At 37.2% G+C, this 18,840-nt stretch overlaps 1 protein-coding gene across 1 annotated transcript in view; it reads left to right on the forward strand.

Annotated features, from left to right (window-relative positions):
• gpam (glycerol-3-phosphate acyltransferase, mitochondrial) overlaps window positions 1–18,840 on the forward strand; it is a 91,492-nt gene that overhangs the window by 28,235 nt on the left and 44,417 nt on the right. The window contains exons 4-7 of the mRNA XM_028795834.2: window positions 5,561–5,634; window positions 5,895–6,008; window positions 9,312–9,461; window positions 14,127–14,226. Coding sequence (XP_028651667.2) covers window positions 5,561–5,634; window positions 5,895–6,008; window positions 9,312–9,461; window positions 14,127–14,226 — 438 coding nt within the window. The remainder of the gene's footprint in view (window positions 1–5,560; window positions 5,635–5,894; window positions 6,009–9,311; window positions 9,462–14,126; window positions 14,227–18,840) is intronic.

The following is an 18,840-nucleotide window of genomic DNA, read 5'->3' on the forward strand; positions in this document are numbered from 1 at the left end:
GATTAATAATTTCAAACTGCTTGTAATTTGTGTGCGGTGATTTGTCTGTGTTTTTTGAGACAGTGGTCCAAACCTGTTTAATTGATGAAACTTCCTTGCTTTCCTCTTTCCTGTTTTTATACAGACAAAAATAAAATGCAGATGGCCATCTTTTCACAGGTGTTAGTCTATGGTTAATGCTTCTTTCAGCACAGCATGCATTGTTTTACATTTTCTAATATATATCATTAGAAGCATTCTGCAGCCTGCCAAAATTATAAAAATGTATCAAATATAGTATGTGAAACTGCTGCCAGTTCTTTAAAAAGTGGTTAGGAAATAGATCCACAGATTTGAATCTTTTGTAAAAAATATTTATTAACTAGGGGGCTTCGCTTGCCAACCCCCGTGTTTGGTTAATTGGATATACAATTTTACATGTTTTTTTTTAAATTGTTTCAATTTCATTATTTTCACTTTTACTGTAAAGCTTCGTTAAAAACAATATTTTTTGGAGACACATTGTGACATCGCAACGTATAAGTGCCCGTGAGTGAATATTGTTTCTGTTTCTGTAATAAATAATCCGAGTTTTTCTGTTTGTCCCTGTGATTTATTGATTGTCATAGCAAAAGTTATTCTTACGGTAAAGTGTAAACATTTTACTACGAATGGCATATCACGATCTCCTTTGGTGTGTAAGGCTACTCGCGGAATATATACATCACCTTTCTTTTTGCCTGTTAAAATTTGCATCGCTTCTCCGAGATCATCAATATACACCCGACCGAATTGTGTACTCTTTGAAATTTAACTTGTCGTTCCTTTAACTGTTGTGGGACCACAGATTCTCATAGCGTATGGTCCATTATTGTGTAAATCCACGTTTTGTCCATTGAATGATGCGAATGCGAAAAGACTTTGCTGTCTACTCTTTTTTTCAGACCTCAATTTGTACTGGTAGTTTTTCAATTACACCTGGTTCTGATGATTAATCACCTTTCGTTTGCGGTAATGCAATCGTTTCTATCTTTTCTTTGATACTGTAGTGACTGACATGATAGTATCACAAAAGTTTTACCTGAACAATCGCTGACTTCCTAACCCCAAACACAACCTTCTAGCACCCTCTTTAACGCCCCCCCCTTACCGCATGAAATCAATACCCCGCTATCAGTCCTCCGTGCTGTACTCTGCCTTCCCTCAATTGGACCTAACAGTCACTTAAAACCAAAAAGCCCTCAACCTGGGTGGGACGCTACAATACTTTAGAATTTTACTGCTTTCATATTCTGTACCTTTGTCTGCATGTGTATCGTGCCATCGTTTGTTTGAGCCTTTCGAATTCCACTGCTTTCATAATCTCTTATCTGCCTTTTTTTCTCTCCAATGCCTTTGGGTGTCTATTCTCCGTATTGTCCTTATACGCTTTCTATGCGCTGAGAGCACATGATTTATGTGCACTATGTGCTTTCACACGATTGATTTTTTTTTTGATCGGTGTGCTCTTATATATTCCGTACTATCTTTGTGGACCGTTGCGGACCCCGTAGTGTCTTACGTTTGACTCTGGGGTGCAGTGCAGAATTCTCTTTTCTGTGTGGCTGTGTCGTTAATCATTAGCTATGGGCGCGTTGTTTATCCAGGCGGGCTCGTGTTTGTATATCCGTCAGTCGAGCTTGTTCGTTTTGAACCCGTGCCTGCTTTGCTTCTGCAGTTTCAGACGCGCGTTGTAGGCGCCTGCGTTCATTGATCTTATCCAGATGGGCTCGTGTGTGTATCGTTGAGCTGTATTGTGTTTGAATTTGATGTAAAGTGTTCAGCGGTTTGTACAATCCCAAGCAGCACATTATTCCTAACTTCACTCTGCAGTAGTGCCACTCACAATATGGTGGTTGTTTTATTTGCTATTTCCGTTAGTTGAGCTGTACGCGCCTGCGCAGTACGTCTCATGGTCCCATCGCTGTGTACCTGCGTCCATGCCATCCGGTTTACCATTCTCGGTTAGTAATATGGAGCATTCTGCAGCCTGCCAAAATTATAAAAATATCAAATACAATATGTGAAACTGCTGCCAGTTCTTTAAAAAGTGGTTAGAAAATAGACCCGCAGATTTGAATCTTTTGTAAAAAATATATTTACAATATTATTAATGAATGACCTTTAACAGTTTTTAATCTGAAAATAATTATCCAGTGGTTCTCGATATGTGGCCCAGACCAGTGAGTGGGTGGCCCATTCCAAGAGTAAATGGATAGGTGAATTGGTCAGATACAAAAGTACACACATTTGATAACAAACTAATGTATTTATTAATGTATAACCACCAGTCTGCTGTCTAACTTCCATGCTTCCATGACTCATACAGTTTCTGCCTTCTGCTCAGTGTTTCCAGGATTGTTTCTGATCCTCCTTTCGATTTAAGGAAGTTCAATGAATTATAGACAGATTACCAGCACATTGCTCTAGCCTTTTTCTGCATAGAATTTCCATAGCCCCACTGTGGACAATAGGTATAACAAGGAACATACACAAAGCATGTGTTTTCTGCTTGATAATGTCAGCTTCTGTGTGCTGTCCATCAATTTTTTTTTAATACAAAGTGTATAGCCTTCAGATAAGCTTTGTTAGCTGGAAGTTAAATATTTGAGACCCCTACACTGTTTGGTTCCTTACAAAGAAATTAAATCACTGCTCACCTACCAATGACCGGAACAGTCTGGTTTTATGCCTAAGAAGTCTACCATCGACCGCATTGTGGCACTGAGGGTTCTCATGGAGCACAAATGCGAATATTGGCAGAGTTTCTTTGCCACCTTTGTCGATTTTCGCAAAGCATTTGACTCAGTTGATCGAGCTGCCCTGTGGGACATCCTGAGGGTTTGCGTGATATAAATATCATGGCCAGCTTGTACATTGGTACTGTGAGTGCTGGGCAGAATGGAGGCAGGACCTCTGCATTTTTCCCAGTTGATTCTGGGATTCGTCAGGGGTGTGTTCTTGCTCCCACTCTGTTCAATGCTTGTATGGACTGGGTGTTGGGCAAGGTCATGGGGTCCAGTGGCTGTGGGGCATCTGTTGGTGAAGAAAGATTCACGGATCTTGACTTTGCTGACGATGCTGTGATCTTCGCGGAGTCAATGGAGGCTCTGATCGGGAGACTGAGTGAGGAGTCTGAGTGTCTGGGCTTGCGAGTGTCCTGGATAAAAACCAAGCTCCAGGCCTTTAATGACCTCTTGGGCACAGCCATTAGCAGTGTGTCTGTTTGCAGAGATAATGTCGACCTTGTCGAGAGGTTTACTTACCTTGGCAGTGACATTCATATATCTGGTGGCTCTTACAATGAAGTCAGTAGATGGATTGGGAGAGCATGGGGGGTCATGAGGTCACTGGAAAGGGGTGTGCGGCGCTCCCAATATCTATGCAAAAGTATGAAGGTCCAAGTCTTTAGAGTCGTGGTGCTTCCTGTCTTGCTATATGGTTGCGAGACATGGACGCAATCCAGTGACCTAAGACGAAGACTGGACTCCTTTGGTACTGTGTCTCTCCGGAAAATCCTTGGGTACCGTTTGTTTGACTTTGTGTCGAATGAGCGGATGCTCATGGAGTTCCGAATGAGGCACATTACCTGCATTGTGAGGGATCATCAGTTACGGCACTGCGGCCATGTGGCACGTTTCCCTGAGGGTGATCTGGCTCATAAGATCCTCATTGTTGAAGACCTGAGTGGCTGGACCAGGCCAAGGGGTCGCCCACGTAACACCTGACTGCGGCAGATAGAGGGTCATTTCCAGAGGGTGGGACTGGACTGTGTTGTCTGCCTGGGGGGGTTGCAAACTGGGATCCAGAGTTGTTTCGTTGTGTAGTGGGTGCGGCAACGCACTGTACCAGTGCATGCTTCCCAACTTGACTTGACTTGATAGAGAGGGAGGCTGTGCATACCACATTTTACATAAAAATTAAAAAGGTACTCTTCCTTAATTTACAGGAGATTGTTTATTTCATTGTTGGCAATAATAACCACCCAACCAAAAATGACCATCTTGAAGTCCTGGAGTCGTACATATTGATTTTTCACATTAACTCATTGCTAATTGGAATCTTTTGAAACTTTCAGTTCCCTTTCAAATGTTGCACAGATTTTAATTTTTTTGAAGATGATACAGATAAAAAAATTTATTTTAAATCCTTTAAGATTCTTTAAACAAATCTGTAAAACGGAATCTTATGGTTTAAGATTTTGTAATACAGATATTGTGATATGTCTTTGAACCACTTAAACTGCCTGTGCTATAGCTATATAATATGTACGAATTACAGGTTTCTTAGAAAAAAGCATAAGGTAAATAAATAAGTATTGCGAAATTAATATAAGAAGTGGAATAAATAAACCTTGAGTACTGTGCATGCAACTATTCATTATATATGAATTATATTTGAAATGTGTCCCATACTGTGCCACACATTTTAAAATATTTAACATTTATTTTGAGAAAAATTGTTTTTGCTTATAAAAATATAATAAGTATTTTCCTTATTCTTTACAGATTTATTTTTACATATTTTAAATAATTATAATGCAGTTTTTAGTTGTGTATTTAATTTCAATAACAATATAATATGCATTTAACATAGAGGTGCTGTGCAAATATATTGGGAAGTACAGAAGAAATATTTCATCAAAATACAATACGATCTGAGCACACACACTTGGGGGTATGTTTTGCACACAGGAATTGTTTGCAATTCTAAATTTGCCCTAGTGTGTGCTTAGTGTTTGTGTGCCCTGACTGGCACCCTCTCCAGGGTTTGTTACCTGCCTTGTGCCAAATGCTAGCTGGGATAGTCACCAACAGACCCCCACAACGCTTTTCAGGACAAAGCAGCTCAGAAAATTGATTGACTGACAATATAATCTAGAATATAAATGTTACCTGATTGTAAATTATAGAAAATATTCCTGATAAGTATCCCATCACAAAATGTCCTTCTGTTGCTGTAAATTAATCAAAATTACTTTGTAATTTCATGTTCGTTGCTTTCATGTTTGTAACATTTACAGCTTAAAATTACAAGGTATTTAATCATTTCCATCAGTGCCTGATACTATCTATCTATCTATCTATCTATCTATCTACAAATTTTAAACATTCATACGTATTGTTCTTACATTCTTGGAGTAAGGGCCAATAAAAGCAAAAATGACTCTCGGGTATTTTAGTGACTATTTGGCAAGAATGAGGGACAGTTTATTGTGTGTATATATCATATTAAAAATGACTTAATGTTGGCTACTAGTCTTTGCCTCTGATGTCTAAAAAAAAAAATGATTAATACAGTATAGTGAACAATGTTTATTTTTATGGAAGTGCAATTTTAAGAATATGATTTCTTGTATGTTGTCATAAAGGATGATTACTTTTCTAACTTACATGTCTTTTAAAGTCAAATGTAGTTATGTTTTATGCATAAAACTAAGCACATTTATTACAAAAAACTGAAATTTATATAAAAAAAAAAAATAATAAATTGTTTTTTGGTGTGCACCCTTATAGACATCATCTATGATGCTCTTTTTTAGGAGAGACTCTTCAATTCAAGCATACCTTCACTGGGTCTAAGAAATGTTATTTACATCAATGAAACTCATACAAGGTATGAGATAAGTATTTCATTTTTATAAAGTCAAGGTAGAAGGTTATTTATTTTGATATTTTGGCTCATAATTTGCACACTGTTATGACAACTTAAACTCTGTCTAGTATTAGTGAACGCTATAAAATTTAGATAATGCTCACTTGAACATAAATTAGTAAATGAAGTACTGTAACTTATAATACAAGTTGTACATTGTGAAATATTAACTAGTAGTTAAGAAACATTGCAGAAAGTTTTTTTTTTCCTTTTCAAACCAGGCACAGAGGATGGCTTGCCCGAAGACTGTGCTATGTGCTGTTTGTTTTGGAGCGAGATGTACAGAAGGATATGTTTGCCAGAAATGTTGTGGAGAATGTTCTAAACAACAGCAGGTAATAGAAGCTTTCTCTTAAAATTCTTGCCAAAGTCACGGGCCATATCCAGACTGTCTTGTTTAGGCCTTTCTCTCTTCTTGTTTGAATTTCATAGATAATAAATTGAGAGGTGCCCAAAAGTACAAAATATACATTCTGTAGACCAAAAGAAAGAAATCTAGTCTTTTGTCTCTATCTTGAATTTGACACCTCCTGATATGAGGTGATAACTTTTTCCCTAATTTTTGCTTTCTATAGTTGAAGAAAGGAGTAGCTTCCCAAGGTACCTCAGAATCACTTTGAAAACTGAGAAAATATGGAATCATGAAATTGATCAAATTGATGCAGCAGGAGGAATTATTAGCTCTGACTGTACTGGACATTGGTGGTTTAAGAGAGAGCTTAATCCTCAACTGATGCTCTTAGCTTACGAGTCAAAACTCCTATACTCACCAAGGATCATAAGCTGTGTGCAGTGACTAGACAAAATCGGGGCACAGGTGAAAGTTGCCAAAATGAGCTTCTACTCTAGGCGTCAAAGTCTGAAACAAAATAGTTGATCAAGAATTACCTTTTCTCTTAGGTTGACTACAGAAATGTAATTGAAAAAGTAATATATCACATGTTGAGGTTAAAAAAAAGCAGGATGCATGTTGAAGTAGTTTATTAGACAACAGAGGAAAAAATCCTCAGGTTCCCATGGCCAATGTTAATCACTGCTAGAATACAGTATGTATTCTTAATTCCTAACACTGTATCACTTTATGTTCTTTGAAGCTAAGCTTGCAGAGCGAGACTTTTCCTTCATATTCTGTCATCTTGTTGGCCTTCTGCTTTCATACACTATATGGGCAAGAGTATACATTGGACCTGATTTTCCTTAAAGAATCCATTTTCCTGTTAAGCAGAGAGTGAAGGTGCAGTAACCAACAATAGTTTCTAATATGGATGCCAAAAAGACAAGGATGAAATAAGGATGTAGGGGGTAGGTATCGGAAAAAGTTCAAAAAATATGCTTGCCATTTAGAACATTAAGAAGGATAGTCTGAAAGGCTGCAATCAGTTCTATGGGCATTACTTACATTTCAGTCAGATGCACAGAGATATTCTATTTTATGACCGGAGAATGTGTGAGAAAAATAACTTTGGTATATATTTAAGTCATGCTCTCCCATGTCTGTGCTCTTTTTTTGGAAGAATTTCAGTTTTACATGCTACATTTTAGACACCTGATAGGTTAATTGGTTTTTTGAAATTGGCCCTGTGTTGATTCCTACTTTGTGCATTTTTGTGCCTGGATAGGCTGCAGCCCCCATGACACTACATTAGATTGAGAGAGAATGTTAAAAAAAACATTATAATGATGCTTTATTAAACTTTAGATAGCAAACTATTTTTTCTACAGATTCTCTGATTTGACAATGTCCATATTACATTATAAATTATGAAACAACACTGAAACTCCTAACATCTACTTATGTTTGATATAGGCTTTTATGGAGTAAATGTTTACGTACCCAAGATGTCCAGTGACAAAACAAATGGAAACTGTAAATTCAAATGTACGTTCCTTATATATAGGAATGTATTACTTGCAGTTATGTTAAGTGTTTGAACTTGTGTGTACATCATCTCATCTTCCCGTCTGCTTTCAGCCCAAACTTCCCTGTCCCCAGCTACAGATTTCAGCTCTTCCTGGTGAATTCTCAGACATTCCCTTGTGTGTATATATGTATATATATTATTTATAATTCACTTTACAGTTCAGTTAAATATAGGGAAAATATTATTTTGCCCCTCTGATATCCTAGAGAAACACTTGCTAAGTATATTTTATGGATAATGCTTTATTACGGTTAGCATCACTAATAATTCTTAAAGCATGAAATAAATAAAAGTAGTTTGTTACTCTGACAGTTTGAATGGTTTAGGTATGATTGATATAGTTATCTCCCTAATGTCTTACCTGCCTTTACAAATAGAATTGCTAGCAATGGTAAATTGCTGTTCAAGTAGTAAATGTTACAAATAGAAATGGTAACACTTACCACTGTATAGAGGTCTTTGAAAGTAGAATTTTCTGTTTTGTCTTTGATATACAAAACCAAAGAAAATATCCTAGTGTGTTCAGAAAAGAAATAAAACATCATTAAATGTTATCCACTATCCTATTATCATGTTATCCACAGCTAAAGAAAAATTTAAATTTTTTCCAGATAACTATCAAAACAGTACACTGGAGTTTCACCTATTTTCTTCTTCCGTCTTTCGGCTGCTCCTGTTAGGGGTTGTCACAGCAGATCATCTTCTTCCATATCTTTCTGTCCTCTGAATCTTGTTCTGTTACACCCATCACCTGCCTGTCCTCTCTCACCACATCCATAAACATTCTCTTAGGCCTTCCTCTTTTCCTCTTCCCTGGCAGCTCTATCCTTAGCATTCTTCTCCCAATATACCCAGCATTCTCTCCTCTGTATATGTCCAAACCAACACAATCTCGCCTCTCTGACTTTGTCTCCCAAATATCCAACTTGAGCTGACCCTCTAATGTACTCATTTCTAATCCTATCCATCCTTGTCACACCCAGAGCAAATCTTAGCATCTTTAACTCTGCTACCTTCAGCTCTGTCTCCTGCTTTCTGGTCAGTGCCACTGTCTCCAACCCATATAACATAACTGGTCTCACTACCGTCCTGTAGACCTTCCCTTTCACTTTTGCTGATACCTGTCTGTCACAAATTACTCCCGACACTCTTCTCCACCCATTCCACCCTGCCTGCACTCTCTTTTTCACCTCTCTTCCACAATCCCCATTACTCTGTACTGTTGATCCCTAGTATTTAAACTCATCCACCTTCGCCAACTCTACTCCTTGCATCCTCACCATTCCACTGACCTCCCTCTCATTTACACACATTATTCTGTCTTGTTCCTACTGACCTTCATTCCTCTCCTCTCTAGAGCATATCTTCACCACTCCAGGGTCTCCTCAACCTGCTCCCTACTATCGCTACAGATCACAATGTCATCAGCAAACATCATAGTCCACGGGGACTCCTGTCTAATCTCGTCTGTCAACCTGTCCATCACCATTGCAAATAAGGAAGGGCTCAGAGCCGATCCCTGATGTAATCCCACCTCCAGCTTGAATGCATCCGTCACTCCTACCGCAGACCTCACCACTGTCACACTTCCCTCGTACATACTCTGTACAACTCTTATGTATTTCATTTTTTTTTTTTTTTTAACGTATTTCAAGCTACGTGTTTCACTTATTTTCTAAATATCAAAATTTGAAGTAGTGATTGTTAATTTTTTAGGGTCCAGCAAGCTACCCTTCAGGTGGCTACAGACCAAACAGCAGGACCAGGAGATGTTAAAACAACCTCGAGAGCTGTCAACAAAGTAAAAAGAAAAGCAAGAGGAATCCTTCAAGAAATGGTAGCAAACATCTCTCCAACTTTTATTAGGTAAATGAAGTGTTGTGATAACTGACTTTAATATAATTGTGAATGCTGTTATACATGCCTGATTTATCAAAATGTATACTGTATAGGTAGAATAAAACATACCCTACAAAATATATGTTTGCTGGTTTGCCACTGTTTTTGTTTTCGAAAAAAAATTTGATTAAAGGCAGATCAATGGGTGATTCAGTACAACAAAGCTTGTCAACTCCAGTTAACCAAATGTTTCTAAAATGATGCAGAGCAGAGACTTCAACTTGATCCATAATTCTGAAGTTGTTTATACAATAGTGAAATCTTGTCCTTTTATCTCTTTTACATTTTCCTTCTTAAGTATATATTCTTTGTTTTATGGCTAAAATGGTGGACCTTCGACTTTTTCCAGAAGTCATGTTACTCTTGTAATATGTAAATCAAAACTGTACACAGTCAAGATGAATTCTTTTGAATTATTCAGGACACATTATAACTGAGAATCCATTTTAATGTTTTCATTGCTTTCTAACTTTTACTGATTGTAGACCTTAATGAGGCCACTCTTATTTTAGCAGTTGTTATACTAAGGTTTTTGCAAAGGTATTATATTAAATACTTTTAGCCCACATTTGAATTCTGTCCATGTTTATAATTATTTGCATTAGTACAGTCATATGAAAAAGTTTGGGAACCCCTCTCAGCCTGCATAATAATTTACTCTACTTTCAATAAAAAAGATAACAGTTGTATGTCTTTCATTTCCTAGGAACATCTGAGTACTGGGATTTTTTCCAAACAAAGATTTTTAGTGAAGCAGTATTTAGTTGTATGAAATTAAATCAAATGTGAAAAACTGGCTGTGCAAAAATTTGGGTCCCCTTGTAATTTTTCTGATTTGAATGCATGTAACTGCTCAATACTGATTACTTGCAATGCCAAATTTGTTGGATTACCTCGTTAAGCCTTGAACTTGATAGACAGGTGTGTCGAATCATTAGAAAAGGTATTTAAGGTGGTCAGTTGCAAGTTGTGCGTCCCTTTGAGACTCCTCTGAAGAGTGACAACATGGGATCCTCAAAGCAACTCTCAGAAGATCTGAAAACAAAGATTGTTCAGTATCGTGGTTTAGGGGAATGCTACAAAAAGCTATCTCAGAGGTTTAAACAGTCCGTTTCAACTGTAAGGAATGTAATCAGGAAATGGAAGGCCACAGGCACAGTTGTTGTTAAACCCAGCAGGTCTGGCAGTTCAAGAAAAATACAGGAGCGGCATATGCACAGGATTGTGAGAATGGTTACAGACGAGCCACAGGTCACCTCCAAAGACCTGCAATAACATCTTGCTGCAGATGGTGTATCTGTACTACAATTCAGTGCAATTTGCACAGAGAACATCTGTATGGCAGGGTGATGAGAAAGAAGCCCTTTCTGCACTCACGCCACAAACAGAGTCGCTTGTTGTATGCAAATGCTCATTTAGACAAGCCAGATTAATTTTGGAACAAAGTGCTTTGGACTAATGAGACAAAAGTTGAGTTATTTGGTCAAAACAAAAAGTGCTTTGCATGGCGGAAGAACACCGCATTCCAAGAAAAACACCTACTACCTACTGTCAAATTTGGTGGAGGTTCCATCATGCTGTGGGGCTATATGGCTAGTTCAGGGACTGGAGTCCTTGTTAAAGTCGAGGGTTGGATGAATTCAACCCAGTATCAACAAATTCTTCAGGATAATGTTCAAGCATCAGTCACAAAGTTGAAGTTACGTAGGGGTTGGATATTCCAACAAGACAATGACCCAAAACACAGTTCGAAATATACAAAGGCATTCATGCAGAGGGAGAAGTACAATGTTCTGGAATGGCCGTCACAATCCCCTGACTTGAATATCATTGAAAATCTATGGGATGATTTGAAGCAGGCTGTCCATGCTCGGCAGCCATCAAATTTAACTGAACTGGAGAGATTTTGTATGGAAGAATGGTCAAAAATACCTCCATCCAGGATCCAGACACTCATCAAAGGCGATAGGAGACGTCTAGAGGCTGTTATATTTGCAAAAGGTGGCTCAACTACGTATTGATGTAATATCTCTGTTGGGGTGCCCAAATTTATGCACCTGTCTAATTTTGTTATGATGCATATTGCATATTTTCTGTTAATCCAATAAATTGTCCGATAATGTCACTGCTGAAATACTACTGTTTCCATAAGGCATGTCATATATTAAAAGGAAGTTGGTACTTTGAAAGCTCAGCCAATGATAAACAAAAATCCAAAGAATTAAGAGGGGTTCCCAAACTTTTTCATATGACTGTATATACTTGACAATCTGCTGTTATTGTTGTTGTTTTTTTTTTATTGTGAAATATTTTCAGTACCATGGAGTATGCTTGAAAAGAATGACTTAAATTTGAGAGAAATATTCAGACACATGTTGGTGTTCCATTCCTGTATGTGCCTTTGCTCCTAAGGTAGCCTGTACTTGTTGGACTACAGTCAATGTTAGTGACACAGAACAGAGGAGTACTTTTTACAAAAAGCAAAAGCAAATTTTGGATAAATTGTTTAATTTAATGTGTGTTTTGCGCTTTGTTTCTTCCAAGCTTTTCTCTTATCTAATAAATGTATTTTTTTTATTTTTATTTTTTTTAAAGCAAAGCTAATTTTCCATCTATGTCCATCTTACAAAAAAGTAGCAGCTTCAATAAAAAATAAAAACTGGAGCTTTTTCCCCTTTTGAAAACAAAATGCCTTCTCTTTCCTCCTGGACAGAATGTTTTGTGTTTCATTAATATCAACAAAATACAAGCAGTGTACCCAAAAATATGCATTGACCTATACAAAGAAGAGTGACCTAAAAATTACTCTGTGTTGAATATTTCATTAAGATAATGAGATACTGACTGGAGAAGTTAAAAATTTTTCTAATAAATGTGAATGGTAATTATATGAACTATATATGAATAGTTTTAGTGTACTGGAATAATAGATCTTCATATGACAACATTTGCATTTCAAATGAAGATCTTTCTTCCATAAATCACTGTGAAAATGTAAAATTAAGTGCTAAGCCTAAACATATGCAACACATATTGTAGTGAAATTTCTTTAGCCATGTTATTGCACCTGTTACTCAAACTGATAAAAATATTTGCAGGCTTTCTATACGCTTACAAGATAAAGAAAAAAGAATTCAGTGGACCATCTAAGGAATTTTAGAAGCAACGCATTTTGTAACCCAGAATGGATAAAAAAAACATAACCGGGTGCTCCGGTTTCCTCCCACAGTCCAAAGACATGCAGGTTAGGTCCATTGGTGATTCTAAATTGTTCCTAGTTTGTCCTTGCTGTGTGGGTGTGTGTGTGCTTGTGCCCTGCCCGGGGATTTGTTCCTGCCTTGTGCCCTGTGTTGGTTGGGATTGGCTGCAGCAGACCCCCGTGACCTTGTGTTAGGGTTGGATATAGTGGGTTGGATAATGACTGACTGACTGACTTTTTCAAGATACACCACCTCTTGTTTCCTGCACACAATAAACACAACATAGGATGAGGATTCTGGGTGGTGGAGAGCAAAATTAATGCCAAGTAATGTTAACTCATATGATCTGTTTGCTATAGAGAGGAAAAAACTCAAAAAACAAGGTTTCCTTGATGTTGCCAAACTACATGGTGCATAATAATGAATAAAAAGCACACATGCTTCGTAAACTCTACCCAAGTTATCTACTGACAGCTTAATGCCTGGGTTTTGCCATAATCTCTCCATTTTCATATTGTTGGTCCTTGCCACTGCCTCTAGTTTTAGATTTTATTATCCATTTAAAATATTAGCACAGGAAAAGACCCAGCAAAGCTCATTAATGCTATTCACCTAATTGCTATGTAATATGTTGAGTTTTGAATGTCCCCAAAATACCACTGTCTACAACACTATTTATTCAATGTGTCTGTTGCTATCTGTGTAGCTGTCATCCATGCATTTTCTAATCTGCTTATTCAGTTCAGGACTGTATGCAGGCGTGCTTCTCTGGGTAGAGTAGTTTTTTCTTTCTTCATATTAAATATCATTTAAAGAAGAAAATTAAAATATTTTAATTAATAATATGAAAGGACGTTTCTTTCCTCACTTCACCAGGAGTATTTTGATATTTTGTTGCTTTCAGATGCACTGTAATCTAATTTCACATTTTACTTTTAGCATAAAATATAATATTAAAAACTTTAAAGTACAATTTGAAACTTTATTTAAAATAAACTGGCAACCTTGCATTAAAATTTCTAACTTTTTGCCTAATGACGATATTTACTTTAGTTGGCTGCCATTTTTACAATTAAACTGCCAAAATCACTTATACACTAACAGACTATGGATAAAGAGTGAAAATCACCAGCTTAATGATTGATCAATTAGCTCCTCTCAAATGTTTCTTTTCAGAAAGTTATTTAACTAATCATAATTGATAGATGATTCGAACCTTGAAATTTGTAGGCCATAACATAGTTAGCAGTTATGCTAAATTTTAACCACACTGTAGTCTGTTTGTTCTGTTTAATTGTTCTTTTTTCTTTTGCTGCTTTTCATTTAAATACTTCTGCTGTCATAGATTAACCAGTTATAAAATGTAAAAGTTTTTTTTACTCCTATATACTGTACGTTCATTTCCTGTATTTGTTTTTTAATTTAATAACAGGATAACTGGATGGGTGTTGCTCAAGTTGTTCAATGGTTTCTTTTGGTGCATTCAGATTCACAAAGGACAGCTGGAGATGGTTAAGAAGGCAGCAGAAGAGGTAGAGCACTTTCATGTTTATATTCATAAACATCATTTAATCTTTTTAAAATAAAGCAGTGCTTGCAGGAATCATCATGGTTGCAGTGTAGTTAGAGTCCTCAATTTAAATTGTAAGCCTGGCACTGACTGTGTAGTTTATTCTTTCTCTCCTTAGTTCTCCTGTTTCTTTCCACATTTCAAAAATATGCAAGTCAAGATCAGTAGAGTCTATAATTTGGTGCAGTATGAATGAGTATGGGCTCATGTTTGTGAGAATTTCATGTGAGAAACAGACATTCCATCCAGGGTTGGTTCCTACATCGCACCTCATGCTTCCAGGGTAGGCCCAGCCCACCGTTATGAGTGAATTAATACACACATGTAAATTAATGAATTAATGGTAGTTGGCTGAAGTGTATTGTTGATGTAATACTTCAGCACGTTTTATATTGATTGAATACAAGAATACTGAACCTGTTTTTTCTCCACACAAAGGAAAGTTACTGTTTTCTTACTGTTGTTAGTAGTCCTTTTGCACGATAAGCATGCTAAATAATTTGTTTGTTGTTTGGCTGTAGTGTGTGTATTTGTTAACAGACAAATAGTTGTATATGAATATAACTAATTTGAAAAACATGTCTTAGAAATGTAACTAAAATCGAAAGAGTTACAATTGCCGACATGTATAACCTAAGTTATAGTAGTATTCTGGTTTGTGTTCTGTGAGCATAGCTTCCTACAATCAAAAGCAACTCACTAAGTTAAGTTTTTATCATTTTAAGTGATATTCATGGTTTGGGACTAGAAATGAGTTTAGGCATAAACTAAGGAAACACAAAAAACTTTACGAAAATGTAACAAGATAATAGATGATGCACAATATAATGAAAAAGTAAAAAGAGACCATGTGACAGATGAGTGTCTTGACTATTCAAATGAAATCTAACTGTGACAGTAACTGCAAATTCCAAAATACAGAACATCTTGACCCTACATGTTCTGTGCTTGCTGCGTCCATGTAGTCCCGTGATTAACCATGGCAGTTTTTAAAGAGGCAACAATACACTTAATGTGTGGATTATATGGTGCAGATGCTCACGTCATTAGAATTTAGTTTGCTAAAGTATTACAAAATGTTTCCTTATTCAGTGCACAGGTATATCTGATCACAAGAGAAACCCCTTTTTGAGGCCCTTGAAGTCGCAATATATTTCACCAAATCATCTTGCAAATTCTGAAAATAATTCTGCCTGAAAGACCACAGGCAATATACCAAAGGAAGCAAAATCTCCTAATGAGGCATTATATCCATAAATTCTCTTGATCTGTTCCCTGAACTCAGTAACTCAATTCAGTAGTATGCAGAGCTACAGCTAATTCCAGCATCCTCGGCCATACTTACAGAACCAATTCTGAATTGGGGAGTCAGTCTGTCACAGTCTGAAGGCACACATCCACACTTAACACTAGAATTACCAGAGCCTACGAAAAAACTCGTAGATCCGTCCCACCTTAAATCGCTTCACACTTCTCCATCGGCGTCTTTTGTCCTGTAAATGTGTTGATAAGCAGCAAGCAGCCTACTATTACATCTCCCACTGCCGCACAGTTTTCTCAGCTCAAATCTGTTTACCTGCGTGTCGTTTGCTTGGAGTTGTATAGAGTGAGAAGTCAAGCAAAATGACACCTTTTATAAATATGATATCTTTATTTGGAACACATGCATTTCGTGTGTGTTCCGTGTCTACAACGATCTATGTAAACACATCGTTAAAACAGAAACGTTTTTCATGTTTTAGTAATAATTGACAAAATGTAGACATGAAGTTTATAATGTGTGAAGCCTAAAGTCCAAATATCAAGGAAACACTTTCACAACAGGTAGTTGTGTGTGTCAGTCTGTAACAGCCGGTGTAAATGTGTGATACTTGTAAAGGTTAGCTTTGTTTTGTTTTTTTTTTTATTCAGTTTCACTCTCTGTCGCGTTCACGATTCCACCCTACCCATCCCCCCAGCACCCCCCATCTGACACTGCTGTTTTCACATAAAGACGTGCTATAGCTCAAATGTTATTTATTTGGATCACATAAAGACGCGCTATAGCTTGCATGTTATTTATTTGGATCACATAAAGACACGCTATAGCTCGCATTTTGTTTATTTCGCCAACGCTACACCTTCCAGATCTAAACACTAGCGTGGTGTATGTGCCCAGTTAAGTCTAACTGCATTCTCGTACCATTGCTCGCGTACTAAAGTGTCAGCAGGTATTTTTCGTGACATTACACGTGTAATTTGTGAGTATGCCTTTGACGATCAAACAGAGGAAGCTCTGCAGTTCACTTGTGACTTTATGCTGTAGATCTGGCTCTTACATACTGTACAAATGACGGTGCATGTGCCCAAAACATTAACATTTATATGTTACTTGCATAAAAGCCAGAGCTAATGTTATTTCCCTATTTACCTTGAGTTATTTACTTATATGACAAGGGTTCTGCATCGGATCAAGAATGTACTTTTGCCATTGCTGTACTTTGTATATGTACATGGGAAGCTCTGCACTCGAGACTTTACGCTGTAGGAAGTAAGTAAATACATGAAGGTAAATAGGTAAATCGAATGTTATTTACCTTGAGTTATTTACTTACATGGCGACGGTTCTACATCGGATCTGGCTTTTATGTAAGTAACATATAAATGTTAATGTTTTTGGGCACATGCACCGTCCTTTGTATGCAAGAGCCAGATCTACAGCATAAAGTCACGAGTGCAGAGCTTCCCATGTACATATACAAAGTGCAGCGATGGCAAAAGTGCATTCTTATTCCAATGTAGAATCGTCGGCATGAGTTGAGTGTACCTCTGTTATAGCGCGTCTATGTGAAAACAGCAGTGTCAAATGCGTGGGGGGGAGGGGTTTGGGTTGGCGCAGGGAGTTGGGAACGTGAACACGGCTGAGAGAATAACAGAATAGAAAAAAACAAAGCTAACCTTTACAAGTATCATAAATTACACCGGCTGTTACAGACTGGAATTAAATATATGTTTTTATTCTAAAACAGTAAGAATATGAGCAGCTCAGTTCTCAAAACGGACTCGCCCGGGATCAAACCCGCGAAGCTTTGATTACAAGTCAGCAGCTGATACCGTTACGTCACCGAATCTCTCATTCCAATTGCGTATCAATGTCACAGGTAAACGCGGGTTGTTTTTCTGCAGTTATATTTTTGAATAGAAGCGCATTTGTTCTGTTATATTTGTACCTTTTGTGAAAGTGTTTCTTTGATATTTGGAATTCAGGCTTCACACATTATATACTTCATGTCTACATTTTGTCAATTATTACGAAAGCATGAAAAACGTTTCTGTTTTAACGATGTGTGTACATAATTTGTTGTAGACACGGAACACGCATGAAATGCATGTGTTCCAAATGACGATATAGTATTTATAAAAGGTGTCATTTTGCTTGACTTCTCACTCTATACAACTCCAAGCTACTGACACGCAGGTAAACAGATCTGAGCTGTGAAAACTGCGCTGGTGGGGGATGTGATAGCAGGCTGCTTGCTGCTTATCAACACATTGACAAAAGACACTGATGGGGAAGTGTTTAGCGATTTAAGATGGGACGGACCTACGAGTTTTTTCGCAGGCTCTGGTAATTCTAGTGTTAACAAGTTTCAGCCAATTTAGAATTGCCCATCAGGGCAAACTTGCTAATGCCTGGGCCAGGATTTGAAGTTAGAATTCTGGAGCTGTGAATCATGAACACTAGCCATTCTGTTTTCTATCAGGTTTTTTATGTTACTGGCCATGATGACTGTGTTAAAGAAAATGACATCAGTATTCATTACAGTTGAAAGAAAATGTTTTTCCAGTCTGTACTGTGAATGTTTGAAAAATGCGTTCAGTATTGACAAGAAGAAGTACAATTGTCTGTGTGGTATTAGCTTAAGCAGATAATGTTGGTCTTTTATTGTGACTTAAGCCAATGTCACATTAAACAAATTTTAGCTGGAGAGAATGTCAAACTTGACGACTGTAGTTGCTGATCTTGTTGCCTGAATATGTCAATTTACAAGACTAAAAATTGCAGGGTATGTTGAATTGGACAACAGAATAATCACTTTCCATTGGTTTTGCATTTCGAAAGTATCACCAGCTCTGCCATTTTTCTGACAGAACATAATCAGCTGCCTGACAAAGCTGGTTTCTGTGTAAAGAGTTTTACAGGAACAGAGGTTTCAGTGGTGCTTTAGTCCTCTTTTTTTTTTTTTACTGTTTTTCACTTCTATCATTCTTTGTAAAACATGAGCCATCAGATGCAAGAGCTCCTCTTCTGTTTGTGAGGTCTAATACACCCATATTCCTTATTTTTCATTACTGTATTATATGCATTATACTGCCAGATTAGTGCTCATTGGTTGTCAGCTCTCATCCACACACAGGCCTCCCCTGTGACTTAAAAAAATCTGATCTGTTTGATTATGTCGTAATCACACTGTACTCACTAAAATTATTTAAGTGGTAATGACTGAAAATCGCTGAACAAGTCATGCAGTGTGACATGGAATTTATTTGAAGGTCAGACCACATTGTTATGAGTGATGAATATGGAAGTTAAGGT

Source organism: Erpetoichthys calabaricus, chromosome 2 (assembly GCF_900747795.2).
Source record: "Erpetoichthys calabaricus chromosome 2, fErpCal1.3, whole genome shotgun sequence".
In the NCBI taxonomy this organism is placed as follows: Eukaryota; Metazoa; Chordata; class Cladistia; order Polypteriformes; family Polypteridae; genus Erpetoichthys; species Erpetoichthys calabaricus.